The sequence below is a fragment of the Lygodium microphyllum genome, chromosome 19 (assembly GCF_053477565.2).
Source record: "Lygodium microphyllum isolate KBCC chromosome 19, Lygodium_microphyllum_v1.1.10, whole genome shotgun sequence".
In the NCBI taxonomy this organism is placed as follows: domain Eukaryota; kingdom Viridiplantae; phylum Streptophyta; class Polypodiopsida; order Schizaeales; family Lygodiaceae; genus Lygodium; species Lygodium microphyllum.
This window is the reverse complement of record NC_141153.1, coordinates 44040904-44063644: the sequence shown is the minus strand read 5'-3', so window position 1 is coordinate 44063644 and position 22741 is coordinate 44040904. Positions and strand designations below refer to the sequence as shown.

At 39.9% G+C, this 22741-nt stretch overlaps 1 protein-coding gene across 5 annotated transcripts in view; it reads right to left on the bottom strand.

Annotated features, from left to right (window-relative positions):
- Window positions 1-16780: 16780 nt before the first annotated feature.
- The window catches only part of LOC148019801 (uncharacterized), a 113437-nt gene continuing 107476 nt past the window's right edge, over window positions 16781-22741 (bottom strand). For 4 of the 5 annotated variants that reach the window (XM_087699974.1, XM_087699975.1, XM_087699976.1 and 1 more), the window contains 7 exons: window positions 19288-19324; window positions 19135-19192; window positions 18816-18926; window positions 18646-18713; window positions 18489-18555; window positions 18054-18122; window positions 16781-17571 (listed from right to left, as the gene is read on the bottom strand). In XM_087699974.1, the coding sequence (XP_087556100.1) occupies window positions 17410-17571; window positions 18054-18122; window positions 18489-18555; window positions 18646-18713; window positions 18816-18926; window positions 19135-19192; window positions 19288-19324 (572 nt within the window). In that variant the 3' untranslated portion in view covers window positions 16781-17409. The remainder of the gene's footprint in view (window positions 17572-18053; window positions 18123-18488; window positions 18556-18645; window positions 18714-18815; window positions 18927-19134; window positions 19193-19287; window positions 19325-22741) is intronic. The other variant, XM_087699978.1, reaches the window with a different exon arrangement.

Sequence of the window (22741 nt, the reverse complement as noted above, 5' to 3'; positions counted from 1 at the left end):
AAAATTTAGTGATACTTTTGCATAGAAGATGCATCTTTTTTAACCACGTAAAGCTGTGACACCCAAATTTTATCCAATATATATAAGCTTAACATAAGTGAAATACTTGATCCATATAAATTCTTTACATTATGGATTTTGTAAAACCTTGAAGTAATGCATCCACCACAAGTGTTATTCGATTGGCCCCTCATTGTCACTTTTTTTTGTAAACTCTTCATTTATAATGACTCTACTTTATAAAAATATTAAAATTCTCTAATTTCTTTTAATGAATACAGTATCACTTACACAATTAGATGATTAGATTTTTAAATATGTAACTCACCTTATTTTATCAAGATATATTTGGTGTTATAAAAGAAAATACCTTGATACTTTTGCACTTTGGAATCATGCTAATTCCATATCTTGTAATATCCAGCCCTTGTAAATTCAGCCCTTAACTTTCGAGATGAGGAGTTAGGATAAAGAAGGCAAGAGGCTAAGGGAAGACAACTTTTGGTTCATTCACTAAATTGGCTGTTCATTTTTTTCTTGTTAGCTTCCTTCTTGCTAAATGAAGCATCAGCCATGGCTATCATGTATTTCTGGAACTCTCATCATTAATACATGGCAAGATGTCTTGGTGCAATAGTTCTTTTGTTATTTTATGTCAATTTCAGTTTTAGCTAGATTTCTTTTCCTGGTTGAATGCTTCATTACATTGATATCAGAGCATTAGCTTAGATCCTGTCAAAAGTCATTTTCATGCAATAGATTTAGTTGCAGTGACTAGGGAGTGAAAACTGTAGTTAAAATTCAGTCATGAGAGTTAGTTCTTCCATAATCGTGACTAAGATGGAGGTTCTTGGTATGAACCAGTGGACAATGGCGGGCTCCAACCAATTTGGTAACTCGTGACCAAGTTTTGGACCAAAAATTGGGGTAAGTTGGACAAAATGAAGGTTACAAGACTTAGTTTGGTTCAAACTTGAGTTACTTTTGAAGAACAGGGGTTTCTTCCCTTTCACTTCAAGCTTCCCTCAAGAATCTGTGGCCAATGGTTGAGCAAGATCTCTTGCCGTGACTTCTATCATGCAAAAGGACTCCATAGCCTTCTTCCCCACCTCATGAGCTTCAAGCAGAATGGTTAGTTGTCTCCATTAGCCTTCTTCTTCCTCTCTCCAACACGTGGACAGCAGCAGCGTGAATTGTGCCAGCAGCAGCTTCTTGCCTATTTCTTCCAAATGATGAGCTATGGAGCTCAAATCATTCATGAATAATGCTCAAGTACCAATAGCAAGTGATCTCCTTCAAGATATGGTATGATTTCTCTCTATTGTGGACTCTCCTCTCTCCCATGGAACCTTGTTATTGAAAGTTTTGGACAACAAGCTTATTTTCTCAGATTTCTTATCAAGATCATGGGGCTTTTGGTCGATTTCATTTCTTGAAGCCTCTATGGTATGATTTCTCTCTATTGTGGACTTTCCTCTCTCCCATGGAACCTTGTTATTGAAAGTTTTGGACATCAAGCTTATTTTCTCAAATTTCTTATCAAGATCATGGGGCTTTTGGTCAATTTCATTTCCTGAAGCCTCTACTCAAAGGATAGTACCAACATTGCTTGGATTTTCCACCATTGTGGAAGAATGGAGTAGATTCTTGAAGGATTCAAGGAAGGGGCATCCAATGTCAATTGAAGGAAGGGAATTATTGGATTCTCTTTCAAAATTTGAAGTTTCTTTGAAGCCTACTTCATATGATGAAGAGTAATCAACATCTTCAGCTCAAGTGGCATCTTTATTGAAATCTTCTTCATCAAATTTTGGGACCAATGGATCATGGGAGCACTCTTCATAAAGATTCTTGATCAAGAAGCTGTATATTAGCATTGGAAAGCTAAAATGGGGATTTCTTGGATTAATAGAAGCTAAAGTCAAGCTCTACTTGGCTGAAGTCAAGTTCTATTAGTGAGAGGTTCCTTCATCAACAACAACACTCTTCTCCTACAAGCTTAAGAGGTACTCTAATCATTTTTAATCTCTCTTTAAATCATATTGCTGAGATAAGTCCAATTGATGAAAGAGGGATTAAAATGATAAAGAATCCCATCCATTTTATCAGATGTATTTCATGGGAAATCCATAGAGCTATTTCAGTGATTGATCATTGCATAATCACTCTTATTCACTGAAATAATTAGTTCCAAGTGCCTCAAATTCTCATTTCATTTACCTAACCCTGATATTGAATTGTTTACTCTTTTGTTTCATTGACATGAGCAAAATTTTAGCCAATGGTAAGTGAGTCACTGCTGAGTTTATCCCTTACCTATCCCCATTTCAATTTCAGCCTATTCCATTCAAGTTCTTGCATATCATAAAAGAGGCAATCAAATTCTTTTCATTCCATGCATTTCATGCTGATTTTTAGAGCTTAGCATTGAACTACCATGTATATACCCACGAGGAAAAGTGGATGCCGAGTGAGTTGGTAGGACAAAAGAGAGGTGACCCTCCCCTACTAACAAGGACCCTAAAGGGGAGCACAAACCAGCTTGAGAGGGAAATTTGCACACCCCTCAAGTATCGGATCCCACGCATTTAAAGTTCAGGTGCAGGTGTCACTCAAGGGAACAAGAATTTAGTTTTCAGCTTGGTATTTTGATATTGGATCAGTGTTGAGGTTTTGGGATAGAGTATACAAACAGGGTCCCATTAATCTTACATTCTACAATGGATTATTCAACCATTTTGGTTATTGCAAAGGGTATTTTCAGCTTTGGCAGATAGCATTCACATGTTGCAAGAATTTCCAGATAGCTACAATAAACTGTTTACAGAATTTTTTGTACTCAACTACTTTCAACTCTTGATAGTTTGTGTTAGAAAGGGGACTTCTCAAGCTTCAAGAAGAGCTAAAGAGCTTGTTATTTGGAGCACCAAAACTCAAGATATTTGAGTTTTTCTTCTACTGTATATATAGGACAGGAAGCTACTCATGGCAAGGAATAAGAAAAAGGATCCTATTTTGGAGATCTGCAATGAAAAGTTGAGAGAATACCAACATGAACATGAACATGAAGCTATATGCCATAGGCATTATGAGAATGAAGAGGTTGATGTAAGTTCCACTCATTCTCCTATCAATCAACCAATGAATGGAGTTGAGATGTCCCATGCTTCCATGAACTCTAACAGCCTACAACAACTCTCAAATGATATTAAAGAGATGAAATTAGGCTTTGATGGTATGAGGATGGGTATTGACAAGTTAGTGGCTATCTTTAGTGAAAAGATGTTGCCTATAGATGGTCCCAATGTTCCAAACCCTCCTTTGGCTAAAGAGCAACCCAAACCCTCTACTCCAAAGGTGGTAGGACAATTTGAGATTGGGGAATCATCAAAGGCTAAAGATTTTATACAGCCCACTTCATTACAGCCTCAGCCCCATCAATAAAAGGCCTATTCTCAGCCACATGGGCAAGATCCACACAATAGAGTTCAAACAAGCTCTATGCATGAGGAGGACATCCACGATTGCAATCCATTTTATAAACAATTCTATCCTCAACTAAATATTGGTGGGCATGAACAAGAGCATGTGAATTCAGCCCCAAACTCCTATGGATAGCAACAACACAATCCTCATAAGTTCAGCCTAATAAGCCAAGCCCTTTATCCAATCATTGTTGGCCTCAACAAAACAATGGACAGCAACCACCATTTAATACTCCTATGCATGGACAACATCAATGGTACCATGGACAACCTTCCAATATGGGTAACACTCATTTTCAGCCTCAAGAACACTATTTCCAGCCACAAGGTTATGGTATGCAGTATGGACAACAAACCCCATTTGCATAAGGAACTTGGAATAATGAATTCCCTAGGCAAGGCTCATTTGGTAACATTTTTGGATAGCAACACCATAATGGATAGCAGCACCACAATGGGCAGCCACCTCAATATGAGAGAGAGTATAAAGAGAAAATTGTCATCTCGAATTTCAAAGGACAGAATCCTTCACCCATGGAGTTGGAGGAGTGGTTTGACAAATTGGAGATGTAATTTTCCCTTTATCCAAGGCCCAAAATGCCAAAGTGAAGTTTGCACCCCTTCATTTAGAAGGCTATGCACATACTTGGTGGAGATATGTGACAAGAATTGGGCATGACTTCTTATCTTAGGAAGCACTAAAGAATGCTATGATTGAAGTCTTCGTCTCTCCCATTGACAAAGAGCGTTTGGAAAAGAAATGGTACGCCCTTGAGCAACGTGGTCTCTCGGTTAGAGCGTATTCAAATCAGTTTTTAAACCTCTCAATGTATGTTCATGGAGTCTCCGATAGTGCCAAATTGAACAAGTATATATTTGGTTTGGAGGCTACTTTATCATCCAAAGTTGGAGCCATGAAGCCTACATCTTTGCAAGCTGCCATTCAATTGGCTGAGCATTATGGGTAGAAATACAAGAGTTTCCAGCCAAAAACATGGCATTTTTTTCAGCTTACACAGTCCCCAAAGACATCAAGCCAGTATGGGCATGTAAGGACTGATTTTCAACATGGTGGGAAGCCAATAAATGTTCAGAGCAATACCTATAGCAAGATTCCAACTTTTCCCACTGTTTATAGAACAAAGCAGGGCAACAATTTCAGATCTAATGCTGAAAATAAGTTTGATGGAAAAAGGACTGATATTAGTGCCAAAACTTTAGTCCCTATCCAAGGCAAGCATGTGTCTAATGACAAGCTCAAAGAAATGTATGCCAAAGGACTATGTTTCAAGTGCAGGGAGAAATGGTCACCCGACCATAAGTCCAAGTGTAAGGCTAAGAATTTGAAGGTTAGTATGATTTTTGAAGATGATTCTGATGCTAAACCTATTGAGGGAAGTCTAGCACAACTTGAAGGCTCTACTACTCAAGAAGAGATGCATGAAAATGAAGAGAGTATCCATGACGAGTTTTATGACCCAATGGGATGGCTTTCCTTTTGATCCGGGCGGTCATTACATGGATGATTCTTGGACTGATTTACATTCCTCGCTATGTTCTATATCAAATGATGCATGGAGTGGTTCAAGAGGGGACAATAACCTGCGCCTTAAAGGTCAAATCAATGGAAGGACCGCTCACATACTCATTGATACGAGCAGCAAACATAGCTTTATTAATTCCAAATCACTCAATGGGTTGAAATTGAGCACACATGATATGCCTTCTTCCCTCAAAATCCAAGTGGCAAATGGAGATTTTGAAAATAGTAATCAATGCTGTCCAAATGTTCCTATTACTCTATCTCCATTGTGCACTACATCAGTGAGTTTGATCGCATTAGAAATGGGTCCCATTGACATTATACTTGGCTGCAATTGGTTAAAATCTTTGGGCAGATTTACTATGGATCTTAACAAGCTGGAAATGGAATTTCAATTATGTGAACAACAAGTAATTCTACATGGTGTTGAGAAGAAGAAAATAGAGGTGATTAGCCCCAAGAAGATTAAAAAAGAGATAAATGCAAAGGTATGTATGTTCACTATTCTTCTTTCGAAGATTGATGAGGATCAGCCCTCTCCTCCTACCAATGACATAGATCCATGTCTTTGCAAGTTGTTGAAGGATTATGATGACATTTTTTAGGCACCCACTTCTCTTCCTCCCAAAAGAGAAGTGGATCATCCTATAGACTTGCTGTCCAACACCAAGCCTATTAAAAAACCACCATATCGCCTCTCCAAGGTGGAAAGGGAAGAGGTAGAGTGCCGAGTGAAAGAGCTATTAGAAATGGGTCTCATCAAGGCAAGCCAATTGCCTTTTGCCTCTCCGGTCCTTCTTGTAAAGAAGAAAGATGGCTCTTTTCACATGTATATCAACTACCGCGATCTTAACAAGGTCATTATCAAGAATAGGTATCCAATACTTAGAATAGATGACCTCCTAGATGAATTGAAGGATGCTAAGGTGTTCTCCAAGATTGACTTGCGATCAGGGTATCATCAAATACGCATGAAGGAAGGGGATGAGTTTTAAACAGCCTTTAGGACGGAAAGAGGCCTCTATCAATTCATGGTTATGCCTTTTGGTTTATCCAATGCTCCAGCCACATTCCAATCTCTTATGAATAAGATACTTCAGCCCTTGCTATTTCAGATAGTTTTGGTGTTCTTTGATGACATTTTGATCTATAGCAAGAGCAAAGAGGACCATTTACAGCATGTAAAAGAAGTCTTCAATATATTGAGGAAGCACAAACTATTTGCCAAGACAACTAAGTGTTCATTCATGACAAAGGAAGTTGAATACTTGCGTCATATAGTGGGAGAAGATGGAATCAATGTGGATCCTAAGAAGGTGCAATGCGTCAAAGAATCGCCTACCCCAACTACTGCTACTTCTTTAAGAGGTTTTCTTGGATTATCATCTTTTTACTGTAGGTTTATGAAGAATTATGCTCATGTTGCAGCTCCTCTTACCGATCAGCTTAAAAAAGAGGCCTTCTTTTGGGACGAAATTGCCGACAAGAGCTTTAATGAGCTGAAGCAATCGCTTGTTTCAGCACCAATACTAGTTTGCCCTGATTTTTCCAAGACTTTTACCACCTACGCGAATGCTAGTGGTAGAGGTTTAGGGGCTGTTTTGGTTCAAGAGCATAGTGTCATTGCATTTAAGAGCAGAAAATTTGATGATAAAGAGAGGGAGATGCATGTGTACGAGCAAGAGATGCTTGCTATTCTACATGCAATCAAGAAATGGCATCATTATCTCTATGGAACACATTTTAAAGTCAAAAGCAATCATAGGGTGTTGAGGTATTTTCTCTCACAGCCCAACCTTTCTCCCAAGCAAAAGAGATGGCTGGCTACCTTGCAGTCATATGATTTTGAAATAGCATACATGGCTGGAAAGGATAACGTTGTGGCTGATGCATTATCTAGAATGTGGACATGCAGTTTATCTACAGTGTCTACAATTTATAAGGATTGGATAAACGACATCCAAGAATAATATGTGCTAGATGAGCATGCTGTCCAGATTTTACAGAAATTACAGCAAGGACATGATGAAGAATTTCCAAATTTCAAAGTGCATAATGGACACTTATGATTTAAGGGTAAAGTGTACTTGGTTTCTAACAGTAAATTCAAGCTGAAAGTGCTCCATGAGATGCACTCATCACCAATGGTAGCTGGACATTTGGGTCTTTTCAAGACCTTTGACAAGGTCCATAAAAGTTTTTATTGAAAGGGTTTATGAAAGGACGTTAAGGAGCATGTATCCAAGTGTTTAGAGTCCCAACAAAATAAGGACTCCACTCTATTACTAGCCGGACTCCTTCAGCCTTTACCTATTCCTACGGGCAAATGGACCGATATTTCCATGGACTTTATAACGGGATTACCTACTACTAGTCATGGATGGAATAGTATCTATGTGGTTGTTGATAGATTGACTAAATCATCCCACTTTATTCCAACCAAAATACAATATTCAGCAAGGCAAGTGGCTGAGCAATTTATGGAAAGTGTGTTCAAGCTACATGGTATACCAATGAGAATAGTATCGGATAGAGATAAAAAATTCATGGGCAACTTTTGGAAAAGTCTATTCTCTTCTATAGGTACTTTTCTCACTCCTAGTACAACCTATCATACCCAAACCGATGGGCAAATGGAGAGAGTCAATCATTAGGTGAAAGTGTACCTTAGGCATTATTGTCATGACACATAAGCTTTATGGGATCGTTGAATCCACCTTGCTGAATTTTGCTATAACAACACGTATCACATGAGCATAGGTATGTCCCCATTTGAAGCACTTTATGGGTACAAAGTCCAAATCCCATCAATTTTGTTTCATGAAGATGTCAACTCCCAAGCAAAGGAAGAGTTGGAAAGGATGGAGACGCTCATGAGACAATGCAAGGACAGCATAAGGAAAGCACAAGAAGTAATGAAAGCCTATTCTAATGAGAAGAGAAGACATTTGGACTTCAAAGTTGGAGATTGGGTGTTTCTTAAAGTGCCCAAGACACACTACGCTTCATTGAAGGGTGGGAACAATAAGCTTGCTCACATATTTTATGGACCATATTTGATAGTGGACAAAGTTGGAGAGCTGGCTTATAAGCTTCAACTACCTTCTTCCACTAGAATACATGATGTATTTCATGTTTCACAGCTTAAGACGTATGTTGGACTTGAAGTGCAGGTATTGGAAGAGTTGCCACCAATGGATGAAGCAGGACTTATCATATATGAACCTGAAAGTATTATTGGAAAGAGAGAAAAAGTACTCAGAAATCATACTTTTACTGAGTACCTCATTAAGTGGAAGAGCTTACCTATAGAGGAATCTTCTTGGCAACCATCCACTTATGTGAATGTTTTTCCTTGGTTATTGTAGGATGATACATGATAGACTGTGCAGGGACAGCTTGCTATGAGATATTACTGCTAGCAACAAAATTGTCCTGATTTTATCAAAATTTGATTTTGACGTTATGAGGTGATCCTAGGGATTGTATACTTCATTTCTATACCTCAAATGTGTCATTTGAACCATTCTATCAAAAGTTACGACAGTTTTTGTAAATTAGCCATGTTTGGACAACAACTAGTTTACTCACAGTTTGGTATACATCAAGGTCTCTCTTATATGGAAAGTGCTTTCCTATCATATCGGAGCTACATGGACATGATTACTATCATCCTTGGTTTGGATATTTTCCATTTATCCTTGGTTTTGAGGACAAAACGGGATGGTTTGTCATAAAAGAAAATACCTTGATACTTTTGCACTTTGGAATCATGCTAATTCCATATCTTGTAATTTCCAGCCCTTGTAAATTCAACCCTTGCCTATGTAAATGTACCCTTAACTTTGGAGATGAGGAGTTAGGATAAAGAAGGCAAGAGGCTAAGAGAAGACATCTTTTGGTTTATTCACTAAATTGGCTATTCATTTTTTTCTTGTTGGCTTCCTTCTTGCTAGATGAAGCATCAGCCATGGCTGTCATGTATTTCTGGAACTCTCATCATTAATACATGGCAAGATGTCTTGGTGCAATAGTTCTTTTGTTATTCTATGTCAATTTCAGTTTTAGCTAGATTTCTTTTCCTGGTTGAATGCTTCATTCATTTGGGATTTTTTAGTGTTCCAAAAAAACACATTGGTAGCACATACAAAAACCTTTAGCTCAAAATTTTGGAGAGATTTTTAAATCAAATTAATATTTATATAGTTCAAGGGTTTAAAACTTCTTTATATTTTGAAGGTTTTTTTAAAAACTTTGCAATCCATTTTACATCAAACCTTAGCTTTCCGTAAGCTTTGGGATCATTATGTGACACTTTATTGGCCCCTTTCTTCTATTTGTTGTTCTAGCATTGAGCAATAACTTACATGGGTAGGCATGGCATATTTTCTTTTTTGAATACAATTAACTTAATAAGGTGGCAAGACGCCCTATACAAGTGAGGCAAATCAAGATCAAGATGTCCTTGTTGGGAATTGAACTCAACCAAAAGACACACACACTTTGCTAGCTTAAACCCACTTACCCTTCACACCATTGATAGCCATGGAAAATTTAGAAGGATTCCATGTGTGCATATATTCCTCTTCATTTTTTCCTTCTTCAATACTCGATACTCTTCAGAAAATAAGCTTACATTTGATCATCTACTTTAGATGTTTTGGATATATATGTCTATGTTGGTTTAGTAGTAACAACCATTGGATATTGGTTCCAACATTGACAACATAGACACTTTATCAAGTAGCTCTCAACATGTACCACTCAACTAGCCAACTAGTCAATGATATAACATCCACAAGGGAAGAAGAACATCCTAAGTCATAAACTTATTTCAAGTGTTGAGGCACTAGGGTAAGGGGACCAATTACGTGATGGTCCCATGTATTGATTCACCCTTCTGCCCAAATTTTCAAACCAAGCTTGTCAAAGCAGAAAAAGCATATGGCCTAATTAGTGGAGATCACGAGCACTCTCTCCAACCATGAATTACTACACATCATGTCTCTTTACTAGCCTTTGCCTTGCTTCAACAAGCATTATCTAATGATCTAAAATCCATTGAAGATCTTCAACCTTCACATAGAGGTGCATTTGGTAGCTCTTGTTTTTTTTGAAAGTCAAAGATACCAAATGAAGGGCCTGTGCAATGAAAAATTTCACCCATTCACTTGATTGTTGAGATCAAAGGGGGCCAAGTTGTATGCCACTATACTAGTCCCCCTTACCCTAGTGGGACAACCAAACCTTCTTTCTTTATAGTTGCTACTTCACACTCTTGACTTGGATAGTAGGTTACAATTAGTTAAAGTATGAGCTCTATTGTTCTTTTATCTTGTGAGGTATTCTACCTGTGCATAAGAAAAATGCAAATGTGGCTCTTGTTGGCTTGCTTAGCTAATGTTTGGAGGGGAGGCAGATCCCCTTGTGGGTATCCAATGTGTGAGTCTTTGTTTTCTTTAAAAACAGCTCTAAGAAAACATATGATTTATTCTCTCCTCTTATCCTTTTGTAGTTGGCTACTACAGTCTTTATTTGCTTCTATCCATCACTTGAAGGAAATGAACAATTAAGATAGGTCCCAAGCTTAAGGGGATCTTGAAGGGATCTTTAACTCCTTTCCATCACTTGAAGGAAGGCAACATTTAAGATAGGTCACACCCTTGAAGGAGTCATTATGGGCTCTTTTGGTAAGGGGATGCATATCTCTCCTTAGCTCAATTAGTATAGCCAATGGCCCTCCTTTTGCCTCTATATTGAGTTCTTAGATCTCTTTTTGGGGAACACAAACAATGTCTACAAAAAAGGTATTAAGTGTAGAGATTTGATTTGGAAGAAATCTATGAATAATAGAGCAAAAAAAGTGATAGAGCGATAAGAGTTTCTAGAATGTGTACATACAAAATGATATTGTGTAGAGATTTGATTTGGAAGAATGAATAATAGAGCAAAAGTGATAAGAGTTTCTAGAGTGTGAACATAGAAAAAGATATTTAGTTTGTGATAAAGAGTCTCTAGAGTGTGGGCATGACACTAGGCCTTCAGTGGGTACTCCATTTATCCATATGGGAAATTTTGACAATAATTGAGTTAAGAAGTTAACAAATCATAAAGAAATCGATGCATAATTTCCCCCAAGAGCTCAACTTGATTAAGTAATCTAATGTATGAGCCTAGCCCTAATAAGCTCACATAAAACACTAAAAAAAAAATCTATGTCAACCATGGCTAACCATAGTAAACCATAGGTTTAATACCATGTTTGTTAACATTGTGATCTAGGGCTATGCTAAGCTATGGTACTAAATAAAAATGATGCACTTTATGTTGAATTAATAAGCTTTGTAAAATTGAGAAGTTGAAGGATGCAGCTTGTCAAATGTATGTTCATATATTGAACCAAAAATTTGAAGCACCACCTCTTTTGTATGATGTATGGTTAAAACTTTTTTCAAAAGTGGCTTTGACAAGATGAGCACTTGGGAAACTAATACTTTCCTCTTTTTAATGAATTATTGGGCCTTCAATTTAACACTTATTTCATTATAGGACTTCTCTATCCATGTCACACAAATTAGGGAGGCCACTTGCACAATAGAGCACATGTAGTTTGCTCTATTATTAAATCTATGGGAAAAAGCTAGCATGAAGATGCCCTCCTAGTGGGGGGATTGGAATATGACAACCTCTCAAATTGACCGGTCGCACAAAAGGGACACCATGATTGGTGAAGGGATAGATGGAATGAGTTGTATTGACAACATGATTTATTGGATCTTGCCCACATGTGAAGAAAGTGATGTAGGGGCTTTCACTTGGCATAATAAGCATAAGGACATATCCTGGAGAGTAGTAAGAATGGATTGAAGGCTGGATTGAGGCTATGCTTATCAAGAGGGGTGGTGGATTGTACCTCAGCCATCTCTCAAGGTTGTGGTTGATGTCATGGACTTAGACTATAATCCGATTCAAATCAAGTTTAGGCTTATAAGTACTCATGGTTGTGTTGGGGGGCCACCCCAATTTATGTTCAACTCTTCCTTTCTGTAGGATAAGAAATTTGTCAACAAGCTGAGTAAGGATTGGGCAAAGATGATTTAAGACATACATGACCCATGGAAGAAGATTGTGTTGGGGGGCCTCCCCAATTTATGTTCAACTCTCCCTTTCCGCAAGATAAGAAATTTGTGCACAGGCTAAGTAAGGATTGGGCAAAGATGATATAGGTTGGCCTTAGTGTTTTCCTAATGACCAGCATCTTGTTTGGCTCTTACAAAGTACTAAGGATTTTATTAAGATGAAGGAAAGAGATTTTGATGCAATTGTCAAGAGTAGAGCTTATAGGTTAGTGTTTTCCCTAATGATCAGCATCTTGTTTGGCTCTTACAAAGTACTAAGGATTTTATTAAGATGAAGGAAGGGAAGAGAGTTGCATTTATGTATATGCAATTGAGAGGTTCATATTACATTTAGAGAGATGCACCAACATTGGTGGTACTTTAAACCCCTTCAACTTAAACAAAGTAAGGAATTCATATTGGTAATTGAAGATGAGACTAGGGCAAGATGTAATGATGATGTGTCTATCACTAGGGTCTTTGTGCACCATCTATCTAACATTGTAGGGAAGGGCCCTACACATGATTGCAATTACGAAGAGAAGCTCAATTCCTTCCTAGCACATCTTGGAAAAGTTGTTAAGAGTCAATATTGACTTGCTAGGCCCTACTTGGAGGATGAACTACAATATGTAGTGAAGATGATGAAGAGAGGAAAATCACCAAGGCTTGACGGGATCCCAATGGAGGTCTATCAAGCTTTATGGGACACTTGTGGTGGGGATCTAACCAATTTTTCCGACGCACGCATGAGAAGAGGAGAGATTCCACTAGCAATTAGTTTGAGGAGTATCAAGCTCTTGCCTAAAGGAGTGGTGAGAACTAAACCTTCTCAATGGAGGCCTTTCACTATTTTGAATGTGACATATAAGATAATGGCTAAATCATTCGCACTGAGAGTGAAGTTTCTCCTTTGGAAGGGTGTTACACAAAGCACAATATGGCTTTGTGTTTGGGAGAAAGATGTAAGACACTATTCTTAAAATCATGCTAGCTATTCAACATGCAATAGAGATTGGGGGTAACTATGTATCAATTAACATGGAACTTGACAAAGCCTATGATAGGCTTAGATGGGATTTCCTACTTGTAATGGGGAAATCGGGTTTGGGGATAGGTTCTGCAAAATGGTGCCCATGCTATTCTAGAGTACCACTACTAGATTTGGTCTTAATGGCTACATGTCACTCTTCTCACCTTAGAAGGTTGGTGAGGCAAGGCTATCCTCTTGCTTCTTTATTGTTTGCAATTGCAGTAGACCAACACTGCTGAAGGCCTTGCAACATACGCTAGAGACTGAGACACTGAAGGCCTTGCCATTGTCAAATGGATCACAAACGTGTACCCAATTTTTGGCAAATGACAAGTCAAGTATAGTCAATGATGAAAAAGAGAATGTGGATGAGCTTTTGCAAGTCATCGATGATTACTCTCAAGTGTTAGGTATGGTGGTAAGCAAACCCAAGTCTAAAATGTTGTTCTTGGGCCTTGGGGAAGCACATGAATGGATCTAAAATCTAGGTTTCAAAGTAGTCGAACCAAGACAAGTGCTCGAATACTTGAGAGCCCCAATTAGACTATTGTCTCAAGGGTGTAGAAGATGGGATGGATATTAGCGAAATTGCAGTAGAAGATTGCCAAATACGCAAAACTACCCCTTTCTGGTTCTAAACAATATGGTGATCCTGACAATCATGTTCTCAATTGCTATTACCCCCTTCACCAAGTCACAATGTAATAAGTAAACACTTATTATACCTTTTGTTGGGACTTTGGGGGTGAAAAGAAATGGCATGCTATAAATTGGAATACAATCACCCAATCCATTCTTAATAAAGGATTGGGAATGGAGAAGATTTGGGATAGGGCAAGGAGGCTAGCCTTTAAATTATGACTTAGACTCCAGGCCTAAGACCCATAGACTATCATATTCAAATCAATCATGCTTAGGTCAAAATTAGAGGGGAAGAGTTGGGAGATGTTGACTTGGGAGGACAAATTTCATATCATGATGGCTAAGCAATCCTTCAAGGGATATGATATGGTCAAGAGACTGACCATGTGGTGGAAAGAGGTTATCAAAGACCTTAAGTGGAGTAAGGAGCAAAGAAAAGGAGAGTCAATGCTTCTACAATGCTGGTGGACCTTTCCATTGGCCTTTAGAGACAAACAAGCCCCCATTAAATCAAATATGAAGTTAGTAGCATAGATTGCTAGGAAAGGTGTGCTGAGTTCAACAGATGTTTGGGATTCAAATCTGCATAAAGTCTACTCGACCCAAACAATTGCTAATAGATTTCAATTGGTGCTGAAGGAGTGGGACTGGTTGAAGGAAGCAATGTATGGGAAGGATGGCCTCTATCCTCTTAAGATTGGTTCAATCAAGGTTTGGAGGTCATAAGAGAATCACATGATAAAACTTGCAATTAAGATGAGGACAAGGATAGATTTTCAAGGAAAGAAAGTAAATCTATTTATGAAGACACATGGAAAGTGGAAAAGGCATTACCCACATACAAATGTTAACATCTAGAGAATGAGGACAATAAGAGTTTGGAGACCGACACCGAGGAAAGCTCTAAATTCAATGTCATGGAAAATTGCCATAAGAAAGCTACCAACAAAAGGTAAGGTGCCAAGGATGATAGAAATGAATTCTAATTGTGTGTTTTACCCTACCCAAAGAGAAACTATGAAGCACTCTTTTGGTCCTATAGGTAGGCAACATCTATATGGAAAAGCTTGGAGTATTTCAAGAAAGCAAGGCTTAATGAGACGATCAAGATGAGGCCTACTATTTTCAAAGACCAAGGAAGACTAGATGAGGAATCATTGAAGTTGTGGAATGTTATTTGGGCATTACTGATGAAACATGTATGCAATAACATAAGGTTTTGATGAAAAAAGAACATGAAAAATCATGTAATAGATGTATAATGCCAGTAGGCAAGTTAGCTTAGTTATTTTTAAAATGAGGAAAAAAGGGCATACTTTTAAGGTGGCCTTTAGGCTATTGAATAGAGCCTAGAAGATAATTTGTTTTAGCCGATAAGGCAAAGTTTTGAGGCACTTGGCCTATTTATGTAAATAACTTATTTTCCTATTTATTAAAACAATAATCAAGTTACTAAAAAACATTGCATTTAATCACTTTGGAGCATAATAATTCCTATGGGCCCCAAAACCTTTACTTTTTTTGAAGTCCAAAAAAGTCATCGCACATGCCAATGATTCATATCCATTGTAGATAATGTTTCACTAGTTCCATTAAACGCTCTTATCCTTGAAGAAGATTTCATGCTTCTAAACTAATAGGTGAAGGATACAATCAAGCAACACACAGAAACAAAGCCATGAATCCATAGGCATGGTCTAACCACAATACTAGCTTGAGACTCATTATGACGCCATACAACCCATATCTTATTTACATGGTAACACCAAAAGCACTTAAACCCAAGATTTGTCTTAAACTCTCACCCCAATGATTCTTATCCAATCTCCCCTTGTAAATATCTGGTCTTATTAGGCCTTGGAGAGAACAATCCTTATTACCTACACTTTTATAACACATTATGATTAGCTCCAAGTACTCTATTACATGATCTAAAGGGGGACAACTACCCATTAAGGATCATTATAACATCTCCACCTATTCCAAACTAAAATCTATATTAAATCTCATTGGACCCCACAAATATATGGAAGAGATTTGACACTGAGTACCAAAAGATGTACCACAAATGTGCACCCTTAGAACATTCTTCGTACATTTTCTAAGATTTTTCCAAAGTGAATCAAAACATCTTTCAAAATGTTCATATTGGGCATATCTAGAATCCCAATTTTAATACTCTATAATAAATTAGCTAATTCACAAATATTAGACACTAAAATCAAGCAATATCACCTATAACCCAAGTGCAAACATTAGTTTTTATCATGCTAGTCTCATCATGTGATTAGTATGCTTGGTTGTTCAAAGCTCTCTTATGTGCATGCCTTCTACTAGGAAGTCCACTCTTATAAGTAAACTTAGCCTTTGATCAGATGGTGTTACTAACATTAATGCTTTCAACAATTGTTAAACGCTTGATAGTTTTGCAAAGTGTGCAAAACTTTATTTCCAAGATTTCTACTCAAATTACAGTCTTGTGATAACATTTGCTTTGCTCCGTGGAGAATTTCATAGATTCAAAAACAAGCTTTTGATCCCTTTTTGTGATCAGCATCAGAAATTTTCCAATCACATGGAGATCCATCCTTACCAAGAAAGGAAGGTGTAAGTCCAAGCGCATTGGCAGGCACATGCAGACATATGGTAGCAAACTCGCACCAATCAAGCACTTTACAGCTCAACAAAAGGAGAGATCCAAATGAGCTCTTTTGCTTCCATTGCATTGTGTTCCAAGTAGCTCATGACATCATTTTACTAAAATTAGCAAAGTTGATGATTTTGACAAGCACCTAAAAAGCTACCATTCCTTGCTACCGCATACTAAAATCCTATACTATTAAATAGACACACATGCACACTCTATCTCACCATCTTGTAAAACAGATCTTTCAACGCACCAAAATCCAGGCAAATGACTAAAAAGAACCTAAATTGTAGATATTGAAGGAGCAACCACTTTCAATATAAAATACATATATTAAAATCATATATGTTCTGGCATAATAATTAATGCTTGTGGAGCAGGCTCAGGCGATATTCCCTGCAAGTGATACGAAAACCCATGATGTTCCTTGCAACCTTTTGACTCTTGCCTTGCTCTTGCTCTTGGTGAGTTCATTTTGTGCCATACCCAGCATTCCTTCTTGCCTGACTTGCCACCACTGTTTGAAGAGATAATGACTCCTGTTGTGAATATGCTTGCAGGTGCCTTTTTCAGGGAGATGAGAACATGATACAGGCAATTCTGTGTGAACAAGTATATTACAGATGTCTATGCAGGAATTCACTGTGAGGGGCATAAATGCCTTGACTGACATTCTTTACACATTTTGGTAAATTGATGACTTCTACAGTCTACTCTAGCTTGCTGCCTTGTGTCTTCTGAAGATTCTGAGAAATTGATGAATTTTGAGGAATTCTTCATAAATAGCCTGCTGCTTTGAATGTCTTCTGAACATTTTGAGAGATTGGTAATATTTACACTAGCTCTAGGAGCCTTCCATTTTAAAGGCTGCACGAAAACATATGGTACATGTATGTATGCCTCTGAAGAGGCCCTAACCTGTACATTAGAGAATCATACTTTCAACTTAAATCAGCTTCATTCTTTACTTCGATTGAGCTGATATCCAAATCTGATTTTAATACCCCCATACCAAGTGTACTTGAATGGTTATCGACCATTATATTTTCATCATCCATAGAGTGTGAGACTAATGAAGGTGGGCCAAACATACTTAGAAATACCTGAAAGTAAAAACAATAGAAGAATTAACAAAATGATATATATTCAAGATCATTGGATCAGATGCACACAACCATGCACAGAGAGAGAGAGAGAGAGAGAGAGAGAGAGAGAGAGAGAGAGAGAATGACAAAGAGTCAACATCGAGCCAAATTTGACTTATCAGAGACCTAGCAGCATGACAAAGGGTGAACATCAAGCAACATTGACATGCCGGGGGAAGGGAGCTAGTGGCACCACAAAGGCTAAACATCAAGAAAAATTTGACTTGTCATAGAGAACCTTGCAAATAGAGGGAACTGGGGGAACATCAAGCAAAGACTGGCTTATCGTAGCGGACCATGTGTCATGTTGCCTGCACATTGCTCCCACAAGTAGCTACATTGCACAGGTAGGGTGCATGCATACAAGATATTATATGCATATACTATCGTGGTTCAGCTAGAGAGAGGAGGAAAAAAAGAAAGGCATTATGTAAACTCACCGGTAGAAAGACGAGTCCATGTAGGAACCCTAAAAGTACAAGAGCCAGGTACATTCGAAAATAGTACACCTAAAATTTGTAGAAGGCCTGTCAGTATCTTATGCTGCACTTATGAACGTAATATATCAAAAACAGCCTCTTCCGACAGGTGCCTTGCATTCCTGTCTTCTTAGTATCCTCTCTTTCCTCGTCTTTGATGTCCTCCATGTAATCTAGTACTTTTCTTGTTAGCTTTGCACTCTGCTCTCTCCTCCCCTTTGTTATTGCATGTCCTCCTTTCGACTAATTTCTTTGCAACAAAATTATCTAGAAGTTTGTGTGAAGTAATCCCCAACTGTCTACCCATACATGTAATATATTCACAATTTTTGCAAAGCTGATTCCCATACCTTTCTGTTGAAATCTCTAAACAGGCTTTAGAAAATATATACGTACCTCGAAAATTTCTGACCGAGAAAAGAAAAGGACCAAAACACCAATAAGCTTTGTAATAGTTATCCCACTGAACAATCAGAGACAACCATATAGTCTGTCAAAACCAAAGTCTGCAAAAAGCAACCAGCCAATTTTTCAAATAAACCATTAGTAGAACCTGAAAACAGAAGCTCCTATCGTTGCCAAAGCTTTTGCAGCTCTTTCTGATTTATCACCTGACAAGATCTGCAATATTCGTGATGATGAAAAGTCAACCAACCAGACTAAGAAGAGTAAGCTACGTTCCAATTTAAGACTAATTCCTAGTTCAACAAGTTTGACACTTACTGAAAAAGTATGTGTCAGATGAACACAGAACTCCACAGCAATGCCTGTAGCCATGACCAGATTCACAACAGAGATTGCATTCAACTGCACATTCATTATTGACATAAAGCCCTGCAGATAATAGTCCAAGGCATCATTAGTGTCTGAAAATACATATGGCAGAATCATCAACAATCAGCATATGTTTGCAGAACAATTCTTTTTGTTTAAATGGTTGATGCATGGATATACGATCACAATGTATGTTGTTTTGTATGGCAACATGTCTCCATGATGAAGATTTCACTTGAATATGCATGAAAGAGAATAGATATCTTACCAGCATATCTATCACAATCATTGCAAGCACAAGCGTTATGATGCTTGAGAGCCAAAAACTGCAACAGACCAATAAATATCCACAGGAAAATTATTGAGCTTCATGAACACTGGTAATTGATTCATGATACTATAATGAAGCTACAGTATTAACCTGCTATTTATGAGGAGGCATACTGCAAAGACAGCTCCTGTTTCACATGCAATAAAGAACCAGTTAGTCCAGTGACATATTCTGTGATCGTGACATGCATAAAACGACCATAGAGTACATATAGTAAATACATTTCCTAAAATCAAACATGTACAAACTTAAGCCCAGATTTTTCCTTCATAACCAAAATATTTCAGTTTAGATAAAACGAGATGATGAAGCATACCTTCAAGTGGTTGAAAGGCAGCTATACCCTTCCCTACAATGCACACTATGAAAATGGCATTGTGTAACAAAACCTTAAACTACTTAAGGAACCCAGACGAGTTAAGGGAAAAGTTATTATTGAACATCCCCTGTCAACCCTTTGGTTTGGAAATTTTAAGTGCCCTTTGAGATTACCAGTTCAGGCAGAAATTCTGTTTGATGCCAAATTGATTCCCATATTTGAAACAACTCCCTGTTTCTCCTAAACAGACATCTCATAGTTTATGTTGCCCCTATGATTTGGAAATTTTGAAATGTCCGCTTATGACATTACCAGTTTGGGCTGAAATTCTGTTTGAGGTCAAACTGATCCCCATTTTCGAAACAACTTCCTGTTCTCCTAAACAGGTTTAGCTCGTAATTTTTACTCTCTTTTTTTTTGGCAAGTAAAATGTGGCTGATTATATTACTCAAAAACAACTGATTACAATGGACTGCTCATGCTCAACAGACTAGCTGGAGCTGATGAAAGTCACAAGTACATCATGAATACAAGGCGGTCTGGGGGGGATGGGGGCAAGAAGTCATGGAGGGGGGTGTACCACCATCTGGGGCTGCCTGCCTGCATCACGAAAAACAGGTCATGGCCGCCCCAAGTGTGCATGAAATGACATCGGAGCTCTTGACAAGCCCTGGACTCACCCTGCACCTGATCCCATTGGCCGTGGAGGGAGTGGATGATGGAGGTCCAGAGCTCTACTAAGGTCGCCTGTACTCAAAGTCTCTCTCCGCCACAAGCCTCCTGACACCGCGCCTTCCAGATATACCAACCAGTAAGACTCCCTATGATCTCCCATACCTCGGAGCAGTCTGCTATGGGCTCCAGTACCTGGCAGATGGGTAGAGCCTCTAAATCGACCATTGCACACGACCCTACCTCAATAATAAATATCATGTCCTGCATCCTGGGCTCATACAGAAGGTGGCAGCCCTAGCTGAGTGGCAGGCCTGACACCGCGCCTTCCAGATATGCCAACCAGTAAGACTCCCTATGATCTCCCATACCTCGGAGCGGTCTGCTGTGGGCTCCAGTACCTGGCGGATGGGTAGAGCCTCTAAACTGACCACTGCGCACGACCCTACCTCAATAATGAATATCGTGTCCTGCATCCCGGGTTCATACAGAAGGTGGCGGCCCTGGCTAACCGCCTGCCAGCAAAAAGCTCCCCATGAGATGCATCCAAGGCTATGTGCTATACGGCGAAGGATGCGGCATGCTCCTCTAGAGCCACACAAGCTGCGCTGTCTCACACGACCAAAGGTAGTGCTTTGGGGTTTCCAGAGGTTGCTGTGTGCAACGCTTACAACCTCCCTTCTTGTACATCTGGGCAAGCCAGCTTTCCACCGCCAAGCCTCCATGTGCCACCAACCATAAAAAATACGATACCCTCCTCGGCCTCCAACTATCCCATAGGCAGCACTAGAAGGTCCGTCGAAAAGGTTCCGTGATGATGTGCTCCGCCCAGTGCCTGCTACGTGACGGCGCCCAATCCATATCCTCCTGCATCAGTACGTGTCTGCCAATCCTGGCGGTGTACTCCAGGAACCTTGGTGGCTTCTTGGCAACCATAGTGGCCAGCCATAGCCACTCTCCTGGATCCCACTCCAACTCATCAAGTGGCCTGCTCTCCCAGATCCAGAGGTGCCACTCCCTGAGCTCTTGCCAAAAGAAAAAAGGGTCCAGCCGCCATGTCTTCCCCTGAAGGCCAATCACCCAGATCCTCTTTCATGAAAGGACAACTATCTCATCTTGTTGCCCTCTATCAAAACAGCCAAACGCCCCCCCTCCTGTACAGTGTAGAAAGTCCCAGTTGGAGCGCCGCCCACTCTACTTGCCACCTATAGGGGACTACTTGCTGGTGGAAACTTAGCAGCCCATACCTCCCCAAGCTCTATCGGCTCTCGTATCAAGGGAGCAAGCCACTCTTGAGGTATCACTGCATCTATCTCCCTTCTCCTCAACTCCACTCCTCTCTGGCAGCTTCATACTCGCTGCAGCACCTCCTCGTCCACCAACCTGTACACCTCCCACCATGTCTTGATGGTACGAGCCGGGCCAGCCTCCCAACCAACCCACTAGATGTGGGGGCGCAAGTCAATTTGTGCCCCTTCTCGATCCCTAACTTGGTGGTTCCATATCACCAGTTGACGGTCTATCTCCTCCTGGCAGCCTAGGGGGCTTTGGATTAGGGGCTTACGGAGGGCCTGCCACACGTGGAGCAAGCTGTGTAGGAAAGGTGATCTTTTTTTTTTTTTGGGGGGGGCGCGGGGGGGGGGGGGGGGGGGGGGGGGGGGGGGTGTGTGCGCGACGTGTGATCTGGGCTGACATGAAGATCCATCTCAAGGATGGCCTCCACTCACTGGCAAGCCTCAGTCTACAATCTTGAAGACCCTCCTGCAATAGGACCTTCCACGTCTGCCCTCCCGGTGTGAGGCCGTGGATAACTAGCTTGCCCAAGAGGGCCATACTCCCATACTCTGGGTCAATGGTCCCAAGCCCTCCCTCAAACCGATGGCGTATAATGGTGGCCTATGCCACCTTGGCCGTGGAATCCCTAGAGCCGTCTGACTTGGACCAATGACCCGGACCAAAGGAAGCTCCACACTAGTGGCAAAGCTGCACTATGCAGGATGAGGAGAAGCACCAACACGAGGCGATGTACCAGGCCGTCGCTAGGAGGACCTGGATAACAACTAAGGCTCGACCGGCTCGTGAGAGGCAAACCGTGCTCCAATAGGTCAACTTCCTCCGAATAGAATCGAACACTAAAAGAAACTGCTAGGCAGGAGTGATGTTGAGTCCCACTTGAAACCATAGGTACCGGACGGTCTGCCCTTTGCTCACCCATCTAAATCCCAGGTGGACGTCCCACTCCATGCAAGAGTCCGGGTTTGTGAGAAAACCAACCGACTTTCGCCAGTTGATTTTCGCTCCCGTTGCAGCACAGAACACCTCAAGAGCCAGCCTCACTCTCTCCAGCATCAACTCATTGTCCTCTATATAGAGTGTTGCATCATCATCTGTATACTCTAAGTCTAACAACTCAGTCTCCTCTCTTACTAGAAGTCGGAGGCAGCGTAATCCGCTCACATGTGACTTGCGGAAGTGAGACATCGCCTCTGCAAAGAGTAGGAACAGGTACGGGGCCAAGGGGCAGCCCTGCCGGACCGATCTCTCCAACCGAAA